Here is an 11,399-nt window from a genome sequence, read left to right as displayed (position 1 = left end):
CCCAGACGCCATGGGCTGTGGGGTGTGCCCCTGATGCCCAAACGCCAGCATTAGTGGCGTCTGCCCCCCCCCCCCCGAGCCACAAGTTTGTTAATCCTACTTGTCCTACTTTTATTCTGTCCATGACATGTTTAGGTTTTGAGATGCTTTAAACTGTTGCATGCAAGGATCAAAAGGAAATTGACCAATGCATAGAATCATGCCTACTCATTTAGTGACCATGTTTGCAAGCCGTAGTGAGTGCAAGTTAAAGTTTAACTAGTTTTGCAAACTACAGAAAATTCAAAAATAGTCTCGACAACCATAAGCTCACATAAATAGTTTCGACAACAATAGGTTCACAGATAGTTCGATACTACTGGATAATTGAATACAAATTGTAGTGATAGTTCAACTTAAAATTCATCACAGATCTCCTTCAACTTCTTGACCTTGTCCTTATAGCCATTGTTCTGTTTCATCATATCAGTAATGATGCACTCCAGCTTTTTCTTCTCTTCCTTTATTTGGTCTCTCTCTAGCACAAGTTGGTCCCTCTCCTTCTCTGCCTTCGCCCTGAGTACCTGATGTAGATTGGTGGAAAAATGGTCTGCCAACTTCTTCTTCTCAATCTCCTCTTTCAGATCACTGATAACCAAGCTAGCACCGCCAAGCTGATTAATAGCCTCCTCTTTGTCAGCCACCAATTTTGCAAAATAATGTTTGAAAAATCGAAGCTCTTCCTCCATCTTCCTCTTTTCTTCACCTAGCTTCAGATTTTCTCTAATCATGTCCTCGTTTTCTTTGTCATGCATGCTCCACAATTGACCTATACAAAACTGCATAGCAACGGACCACTCAGGGTATGTCCACTCCAGGTAGCAGCACTTTTCTTCTGCCTAAAATTTAAAACATTTTCAGTGATTAACATACATGAAATTGAGTGGAGCAAAAAACTAACTAAGATTAACAAATTACAATGCAACATACCTTCTCCTTTGCAACAAGCAAGAAACGCCGGCGAGTGTCAGTGGATTGAAATGCAACTTGCCTGAGGCAAGGTTCTAGATGCATACATCGAGAAGATAGTTCATGAGCAATGCCACTCCATTCATAGCATGGGATAGTCGTAGGAAGCTAAAAACAGAAGACACCAAACTGTTATGAAATCCCGAAATGAAGAACCGTAAACCTAACCGTAAATGCTGGAAACCCGAAATTAACATACCTGGTTGGTCACACTATCGTCATCCTAAGAAGAGCTTGATCCCTCGCTCCCAGAAACCATGGCAGATTAAACTACCGGAGAACCTAAAATATATTTAAAATAATTAATTGACAGACCTAAAAAATATCCAAATATATCGGAGCATACCCATCGGCATTGTTAGTCAAAAAAAATTGGTTGCCTAAAATCAATCCATTATGCCCACATTATATGATACACTAAATTATTAAATAAAATCTACAACACATCATATTAGGCCAAAATAATATACCAACATATTGAACAAACCTATCTAATCAAACAACCACAAACAAATCCCTAAAACTAACAAGTAACCTATTTATCTAACATAACCTAATATAAAAAAATACTCTCAAAATAAGATGTTGAAACAAAAAAAAGGAGGGATCGGGAAAGATTACCTCAAGGAAGCTTGGGGGGCTCGGATCTAAGGATTTTGATGAAGGAGGGAGTAGATCAAGGGGGTGGGGTGTGAGGGGGAGAGGGGGCCGAGAAAGATGGGGTTCTCTTTTAGGAGGTGGGGGTGAGACAAAAATAGGAGGTGGGGGAGAAAGATGGGTAGGTAAGTGACTCCAGACAGACGCCAGGGTGCCTGGCGTTTGGGTGGGGACCAGACGCCATGGCCCCTGGCGTCTGCCCCCTTTGCCACATCAGCCGGTCTACGGAGGGGGGTTGGGCAGGCCCGACCCATACACCGGGGTGCGTGGCGTCTTCTTTGTAACCCAAACGTCACGATGGATGGCGTCATGCAAAAAGGTTAGTTTTGAACGTATTGATCTGCATTTTCTTTCGGTTTTAGGTTATAACAAAAAAAGTTGCCCAACAGGTGAGCTACCTTCGCGAGGGGACAGTGGGATCCGACGGCGCCGGACGCTGCTGACAGAACCAAGGTATCATCCGACTGTTTTGAATTGTTTTCGTTATTTAATCTGCAGTCCCTGTCTCCTGGTCGATGTATGAAGCTGTTTTTTGATGGTCAAATTAATGTTCCCAACAAGTACCGGATCACACAGAATCGCGGGTCATCTCCTGTGCAATTATTCAGTGCCAACGGGGCCGAGTCGACAGGTTTTTTTCTTGACAAGACGATTAAGAGCATCTCCAACAGCCACATCAAAAAACGCGACTATTTTAGCGCGCGATGATTTCACGCGCTCCAAAAACGCGACTATTTTAGCGCGCGATGATTTCACGCGCTCCAGCAACAGCGATAAAGTTACGCGCACGGAAAACAGAAGCGCGTAGGAGAAAAAGCGAGCGGACACGTGTTAGATTTAGCGTGCAGCGTCGAACGCGCCTATAAAATGCAGCACTCGCCACACGTCCTTTCACCGAATCAGTCGCCCCCTCGTCTCGCCACGCGCCCTCCCTCGCCTCGCCACACGCCCTCTGCCTCCTTTCTCGCCTCGCTGCCGCCGCGCCACCATGCCGTCGCGCCGTCGGGGAACTTCTGGCTACCGCGGCGTCCGCGCGCGCCCCTCCGGCACGTTCTACACCAGGATCCGATCCCGCGAGCACGCCTCGGCCTCGACACGTTCGACACCGCCGAGGATGCCGCCCGCGCGTACGAGGCGGCGGCGTGGCGCCTGAACAGGCCTCGAAGGGAGGTGAACTTCCCGGAGGTGATGACGATGGAGTGGGCGCAGAACGTCGCGCCTCGTCCACGGGTAGTCATCGACGAGGACCATCGCTGAAACCGGAGGCAGCAGCACCGCTCCAGCATTGCTGAGATGGACGAGCATGCCATGACGGAATGGCGCCGACAGTTCCCGCAAGACGTCCTCGACGAACGCCAATTCTTCGCGCAAAGGAGGACGGAGAGGGCGGAGAGGAGGATGGAGCAAGCCGCGTATCGTAAAGATAGGCGTACGCGAAAGCAAGCCACACTCTTCGAGATGGAGCTGAAGGAAGCGTCAACTTGGTCCTCCGACGATGAACGTTGTGTTGACGCCTTCATCACGACGAAGGAATCAGGCACCGGCACGTCGGAGTCCAATAACGATGATGAGTAGTTTTTTTATCTATGTTATGCTACGTAGTTTATTTTAATTATCTAGACTATATATGCAACTATGCTATATATCATTTTTATTTTAAAATGTGATTAAAAATGCCTGTTACATATGCTGAATTTTGCGAAATATTGTGGGCCGCTCGTTGTTGGAGATGCTCTAAGTCAACGATTTGATGAGCTCACCAAGAGATCCTTTAGTCATCCGCAAGAAAGGGACATCGTGGATGAGACTAGTAGATGGTCGTACGCGTTTGCGAGCTACTAGTATAAAACTAGTAGTAAAGCTATCGCTACCGTCAATACACAACGAATTAGCGATAGCTTTACTAAAGCGATCCTAGCGAGTAGCGAGTCATCAGCATGGCTGCTCCTGCTGTCTTCCCCCGTGAGGCCAGCGCCTCCACGCCGGAAGCCGACGAGGCAAAAGAAATCTACGAGGAAGCCCGTGGGGTGGTGTCCACCTACGAGACCGTGCCCGGCGGAGCCACGATGGATTACCGCCGCCACCCCGACGGCTGGTACATAACGCCGTCGATCATGGTGGGCTCCGTGGTCGCGCAGCAGCGCTTTGAGGCGCGTGGCACCGACGTGCTCCTTGTTACGATGCCCAAGTGCGGGACTACCTGGATCAAGGCCCTCCTCTATGCCGCGGCCCACCGCAGCGACGCCGACGCATCATCGTCCGTGCTCCGGCAGCTCGCCTCCCACAACTCCCACCAGCTCGTCCCTTTCCTCGAGGCCCAGGTCTACACCAAGGACCGGATCCCTGACCTGAGCTCGCTCCCCGCGCCGCGGCTCTTCGCCACGCACATCCCGGCCGAGTCGCTGCCGCCCTCCATCGCGGCGTCAGACTGCAAGGTACGTACGTTTCCTACAACATTTTACTACAGTAGTTTCTTGCAACATTTACATACTGGGGTGGTATATATATATATATCATGCGTGCATGCAGGTGGTGTACTTGTGCCGGGACCCCAAGGACTGCTTCGTGTCTCTGTGGCACTTCATGAACAAGTTCACCTCCTGGGGCATCGACGAGGCACACGGCCGGTTCTGCGACGGCGTCTCGCCGTACGGGCCCTTCTGGGAGCACGTGCTGGGCTACTGGCGCTGGCACGTCGAGAGGCCGGGCCAGGTGCTCTTCCTGACTTACGAGGAGCTCAGCGCCGACCCGCTCGGCCAGCTGAGGCGCCTCGCCGAGTTCATCGGGCGCCCCTTCACGCCGGGGGAGCAGGATGCCGGAGTGGACAGGGAGATCGCGGAGGCATGCGCCATGAAGAGCATGGCCGACCAGGAGGTGAACCGGTCGGGGACGACCGAAATCGTTGAGAGGACCATGCCCAACGGGGTCTTCTTCCGGCGCGGCGTGGTCGGGGACTGGACCAACCACCTCACGCCGGAGATGGCGGGAAGGATTGATGAGATTACCAAGGGCAAGTTCAAAGGATCCGGTCTCATGCTGCACAAAACAATCTCGGAAATCCCCAAGATCTAGCATTCCTACGCCGCGTTTGATGTTTGCAATCGTTCACCTTAATTTTCTTGCTCTTGTTGTAAACTGCAGCCTGGTGCAGCCTGGCGGCTTTGGCTTGCCTGAATAAAAAACTTGCATTGTTTTTGCTGATCAATCATAACAGAATACTACCTCTCCATTCGTAAATATTTTTTTAAAATGTTTCACTAAAAACTACATACAGATGTATATGGACATATTTTATAATATACATCCATTCATTTTACTTCATATGTATCCTTCTAGTAAAATCTGTAAAAAAACTTATATTTAAAAATAAAGAGAGTAGCTATGATTGATCTTTAACATGATTAAGCACGACGCCGCCACAAGACAAAGGACGCCAAGATCGATTTGTGTTGTATTTTCCAGTTCAACAAAGTAAGCGAATCAGAAGTTTCAAATGATATATATTTCCTCTCTAAAAAAATATGAAAGCATTTAGATATTTCTTCACCCAAGAAGTACCAAGTGCACTGTGTTTTTCCCTAAATTAAAAAATAGCACACGTTCACAAGTTTTAATGGACGTGACTACCGAGCGCAGCAGCGACCCCTCGCGGTAGCGGGCACACCCGAGGGAGAAAATCCACGTGCATTTATTAGCGTTTTAATTTTTTTAAATCCATAATATTTAAACCGAGCGTCAGAATGATAATCCGTTTTCACGGTTGTGTTTCTTACGACGAGCTCTTCAAAACTAGATCTCATATGGATAGGTTTCGACGAACTTTTTTTAACAACTCTTTGTGTTAGATGAGGCAACTTTAGTGCTATAGGCAAGCAATTCCTCTCCCCCTCCCCCCCCCCCCCCTTAGTATGACTATCGGTTACCACGACTAACAGTTGGCTAGATTCATCTCTAAAAGCTTTACATAATTAAACAATGATGATCAATTGTCTATGATTGATGCTCAGTTGTCTATAAAACTATGAAATTGCTCAATTTTGATGCTCAGTTGCCTACAAAATACTATGAAATTGCTCAATTTTGATGCTCGATTGCCTATTACTGATAATCAATTGTCTACGGTTGATGTTCAATTGCCTACCATTGATGCCCACTTGCCTGCTATTTTTAAATAGTTACCATAATTGCACTCGAGTATCACAAAAAGTTAGCAAATTTTAGTGTGTTTTTGCGCAACTCCAGTGCATTCAACAGGCAACTCATGTGTATACACACGATGCAATTTCATTTAGCATCAAAGTTGTTTCTTTTTAGCACTAAGGTTGCCTCATCTAACATCAAAGTTGTTTTTGAAAAAAAATATTCAAAACATATTCATATGAGATCTCGTTTTGAAGAGTTCGTCGCGAGGAACCCAACGATGAAAACATATCATGATTCCGACACACGGTTTAGCGTTTTGATTTTTTCCATACAGGAACTAATGCACTTCCAACGCATGAGAAGCCGAGTATGCACATCCAACACATAATTTAACTATTTTAGTTTGAAAATAGGTGACAAATTTGTCATGTGGTTGCTAAATGGTGAAGTTAGTTAACATTTTAGTTATGGTAGATAACTTTGAAGAAATTTTCGTTGATAGACCATCATACTACGCACATTAATAAGAAGTTGTTTTTTTAGCACTAAAGTTGCTCAATATCACCCCAAAGTTGTTCAAAAAAGTTTGCCGAACCTATCTATATGAGATCTAGTTTTGAAGTACTCGTCGTGGAAAACACAATGGTGAAAACGGATTTGAAATTCGACGCTAGAGTCAAAAGTTATGGATTTTAGAAAAAAATTAAAGCTTTAAATAAATGCATGTGTGAAATTGGGGATGGGTATGCGCGATCGGACGGATAAGAGGCATAGGTTCGAGGAGGCTTAAAAGTGACACTTTTAAGTTTTTAAGAGTTTTTATTTGGCTTAGGCTCTCGAAGCCACCGTCACGGAATAGTCCAGTTAAGGTGAGACACAACCAAGGTGCTCGACGTCTTGGACTAGATCACTCCTTGCGTCTTGGATTGATTGAAGCATTACAGTGAAAGCTCCTAGGGGAGCAACTAGTTAGTGAGCGCTCCCTCGAAAACCTTCCAGCAATCGCTCCCGCGTGCCTCCACTTGGTACGTTTCCAGCCGCCGTCATGTGTCGCGCTCTCAGCATTTTCTCTAAAAAATTTTAGCACGCGTTTTTTGCCTTTTTGAGTGATTTTTTCCGGATTTTTTTGGTATTCCGGTTTTCACCAGTCTTTCATAATTTTTGGACGAAAAAAATTATATTTTTTTGCGAAAAAACGTGTTTTCTATTTTTTTTACGCAAAAAACACGTTTTCTGTTTTTTTGCGAGAGGCACGGTTCTGCTTCCGCATGAGGCACATGCGTGCCTTTCGGAAAGGGAAAAATGTGTTTTGTTTGCGAGAGGGCACGGTTTTGCTTCCGTGAAAGGCATGATTTTGCCTTCACGAGAGGCATGCCCGTGCCTTTCGGGAAGGAAAAAACGTGTTTTCTATTTTTTGGCGAGAAGTACGGTTTTTCTTCCGCAAAAGGCACGATTTTGCCTTTACGATAGTCACGCCCGTGCCTTTTGGAAAGAAAAAAAACGCGTTTTTTTCGAGAGACACGGTTTTGCTTTCGCGAAAGGCACGGTTTTGCCTCCGCGAGAGGCACACCCGTGCCTTTCGTAAAAAGAAAAAACGCGTTTTTTTTACGAGAGGCACGGTTTTGCCTTCGTGAGAGGCACGCCCGTGTCTCTCCCCGAAAGAGAAAAACGCGTTTTCTGCTCTCTCTTTTTCTGTGAGAGGCACGTTTTTTATCTTTCGGGTTTTTTCTTTCCCTTTTTTTCTGAAAAAAAAAGTTCGTCAAAACCTATCAACATGGGATCTAGTTTTGAAGATCTCAATGCGAGAAAGTCAACGGTGAAAACGATTTGAAAAAAAAAAAACTTCCAGGTTGCGACAAATGGCATGCATGCAGTGCATCACTTGTCGCAACATGTGAAGGTGAGAGTAATCGTTGAAAGGTGTACTCACTAATTAGTGATTTCGTCACCTAGGATGCCAGAGAGCTGCAAAACTTATATCACGCTCCATGCGAGTGTCCCATCTGTTTTGCTGACGTTTTTTCGCATGTGATGTAGCTATTGGGCCGGACTATTTTTGTCTTTTTTTCCATTCGCTAGGTTTTTCATCGATTTCGCACGATGAGCTTCTGTCCCTGGTTTCGTTAGACATTTTAGTTTTCTTTCTTCTTTTTCCTTCACTAGTTTCTTTAATATATTTTTTATTTGTTTTTAACACTTTTTCTTTGTTTTTTTCCGGTTTTCATAGATTTTATCTTTGTTTTTTTTCACTGGTATTCTTTATTTTGTAAATTGTTCACAAAGTTTTTTCTTTCTTTTTCATCGGTTTTCTTTGTTTCTTTCTTAGTTTTCACCAACTGGTGTGCGCTGGTTTGTAATTTTTTTCTTTGTTTTTGTTGGTTTTGTTTGTTTTTCTACTTTCTCAGTCCCTGGATATTTAAAGATTTCACTACACAGTATATATAGATATATTTTAAAGTATATATTTATTTATTTTTCTTTTATGTAGTCTTTAGTGGAATCTTTAAAAAGACTAATATTTATGAACGGAGGGGGTAGTTTTGAATCTATTTTTGTTGTTTGTTTCAAGATTTTCACAGTTTGCATTCTTTTTGCATTGTGTACTTTGTTTTAACATTCTTTGTTTTCTTTTGTCTTTATTGGGTTCTTGTTTTTTTTTTTTCCTTTTTTGACTTCATCGGTTTCGTTTTTGTTCAACACTTGTTAATTGTTTTTCAGTACGCATTCAAAAAAAGTATCCACCCAAAAAAATTATGTGCCCATTTAATAATTTTTAAATACTTTATAACATTTTTCAGAAACGTATATTTTCTCAAACTACTTTTTTATTTCAAAATATAATTTTTGGTATACACTTAATATATTTTTCAATGCATGTTTTATCTTCTTGAAATAGCAAGAGTAATATATTTTAATACATGGTCAACATTTTTTTCTTGCATGTTTAGGATTTTTTAAGACCTTTGATTAACATTTTCCAAATACTCCCTCCATCTTATAATATAAGAGTGTTTTTAACACTACACTAGTGTTGAAAACATTCTTATATTATGGGATAAAGGGAGTATAGGAATAGCAGTTTTTTAATACATGGTCAACATTGTTTTTATAGACTTCTATCATTTTTCAAATGCTTGAGTTTTTTAAATACAAGATTTTTTTAATACATGATCAATATTTTATATACATACTTAATATTTTTTTAAATACTGTATTAACTTTGTCTTAGACACTTGTTTAACTTCTTTCAAATGCGGGATTAACTTTTTTAAATACATGATCAAATGTCTTCACACACATTGTATAATTTTTCTATATACATCAAAAACATTTCCTCTGCACAGATGTAACATTTTTTTAGACAGTGGGTTAACATTTTCTACGCAGGTTATTATGTAAAGTGTTTTTGCAATATATTTATTTATAATAATTAGAAGTACAAACAAAAGTAAAAATAAAGAAAGAAAGCAATAAAGAAGAACAAAGAAACTTACACGAAAAACAAGGTTATAGTCTCCCGCGCGCCAGGTCATTCCATCTCACGCGAGGCGAGGCTTCCCTATGGCAGGCTATAAGTGAGACATATGGGCGGCCCCACAGACATCCTATTTTAAAACTAGGACGATACTACAGCACGCGCGCTGTGCGGTTGCATGTGGCGGCCGACAGAAAAGGTAACTTCCTCTCGGGCCCCCCATGTGCTTCCTAAAAAAGGAATATTATAGTCCCACCTCCAATCCTTCCCTACATTCAGATCATAGCAGCAGATCCCCCCCCCCCCGTACCCTCCCCCGGTGCTAATCTCTATTCCCCATCTCCCAGCCGCCGTCGGGAGGCCATGGCCTAGCGACGGGGCACATCCACCGCCCATAAATTGATAGCAAGCACAAATAGGCAAAACAGTATCGAGACAACTGCAACTGTTCTGTTTCTGGTCAGGCAAAAAGCAGTGGAACCGTGCAAGAAAAACACCATCCAGAGCAGCAAAAGTTTGCCCCCCGTGTGAAGAACAGAAGGTAACACAAAGTTTTCGAGCAAATTCTCCATGAACTTCGTCCTAGAACTGTTGGATTTCCCTATCTGTACCTACCACCTGATCTACTAGCAGAAAATTGCCTCTTGGACCCTAGCTTCTGACATGTTCTTTCTCCTTGCATCTCCTACTCCAGACCTGTACACCTCCTTTTAGAGTGCAAAAATATAGAAAAAGGGATGGATGCTGACTCTTGAATTGCATATTGTCCTACTGTCTAGTAGCTTGTTTCTGCAAAAAAAATGTGTAGCAGATTGTGTGTTAGTAAATATGTGTGTAGTACAAAAAAGCACAAAAAGAACAAGCTAGTAGTCAATTTACAATTTTTTAGAAGCTGGTAGTAGTTGCTAACAAAAAAACAAAGTTACAAACATGGAGAGAGGGTTTTCATGTAGAAGCCTGTGTTTTTCAGATTTTGCTCACATAGAAACTAAGCTAGTAGTTTAGGTACAGTTTTCATAGAGCACCAAGAAAAAGGTGCCTAGCTAGCATTGTGAGGCTAGTTTTGCGCCGACATAGGCGAGTCGATCCGTGAAGGGTGCCCATGGAAGTTTTTTTAGTAGTAAAATCTCTAGTTTCTTAAAAAACACAAAATTATCCATCGAAAAAAAACCACGGAGAACTGCTGGTGCTATACACATTTTTCCTTGCATGATGCGATAAAAAAAAACCTATCAGATTCATTCCCTGACTTTAAAAAAATGCAGAATGGCTGGCATTGATCTCAATGAGCTACCTCATGAGTTTGATGATGATGATGGTGGTCCTACATACTGCACACAAGCCCAACCAGAGAAAGTGCCAATTTCTACTGAAGGTGTGGGCGAGTCACCGGAATTGAGAGATGCTACTGTGCAAGATGTCACATGAGTTAAATTTCATGTTGCAGTAGCTTCTGTTACTGGTGCTTCTGATGTTGCAGCAACTCAAACTACCATGCCCGCCCCTGCCGTGATGAGCCCAGCAAATACTCTGCTTAGCAATGGTGAGGAAGTCCATTTGGATGAAACTGAGGTGCGATCTAGCCCACAAGAGCCTTTTATTGGCATGGAATTTGAAACCCTTGAAGGTGTTAAGGCACACTACAAATCCTACTCTCTACGCATTGGGTTCTCGATGAAAGCCAACACGTCCAGGAGGTCTGCATACACTAATGTGCTTGAGAAGCAGACCTTTTGCTGCAACAAGTCGGGGAAGCCTAAAATAAATCAAGAGGATGTGTGTGCTCCTGTTTTTGAAAAACTCAGTTCAGATTCTGAGGAAAGTGGCGATGGGCAAGATGTTGGCAGGAAGAAAGCAAGTTGTAGCTCTTATAAATCTCCATGTGGACTTGTTAAGAAGAGGAGAAGGGAATTTATCATACCAACTAATTGTCAAGCAAAAATGACAGTGGAGCTGCAAAAAAAAAGTGGGTGGTCACAGGTGTTGTTCTTGAGCACAATCATAGATTGATTGACAAGCCATCTCTCACTAAGTACCTGCGCTGTCACCAAGGCATCCCACCAGAAGAGGTTGAGTTCCTTAAGGTATTGCACACGTGTAACATGGAGACAGGTCG

The 11,399-nt window shown here is 43.3% G+C and overlaps 1 protein-coding gene across 1 annotated transcript; it reads left to right on the top strand.

The window, feature by feature from the left end:
* Nucleotides 1-3,546: 3,546 nt before the first annotated feature.
* On the top strand, nt 3,547-4,870 carry LOC123402839 (cytosolic sulfotransferase 5-like). The gene is made up of 2 exons (XM_045096797.1): nt 3,547-4,100; nt 4,195-4,870. Exons 1-2 carry the CDS (start codon nt 3,603-3,605, stop codon nt 4,735-4,737), a joined length of 1,041 nt encoding a protein of 346 aa, XP_044952732.1. The 5' UTR covers nt 3,547-3,602; the 3' UTR covers nt 4,738-4,870.
* The last annotated feature ends 6,529 nt before the right edge of the window (nt 4,871-11,399 follow it).

The sequence above is a fragment of the Hordeum vulgare genome, chromosome 6H, assembly GCF_904849725.1.
Source record: "Hordeum vulgare subsp. vulgare chromosome 6H, MorexV3_pseudomolecules_assembly, whole genome shotgun sequence".
Lineage (NCBI taxonomy): Eukaryota > Viridiplantae > Streptophyta > Magnoliopsida > Poales > Poaceae > Hordeum > Hordeum vulgare.
This window is presented reverse-complemented; position numbering and strand designations above follow the sequence as displayed.

Coding starts and splice junctions, on each gene's coding strand:
- LOC123402839 (XM_045096797.1), top strand. CDS start 3,603: ATGGCTGCTCCTGCTGTCTTCCCCCGTGAGGCCAGCGCCTCCACGCCG. Junction 4,101..4,194: donor TCGCGGCGTCAGACTGCAAG/GTACGTACGTTT, acceptor GCGTGCATGCAG/GTGGTGTACTTGTGCCGGGA.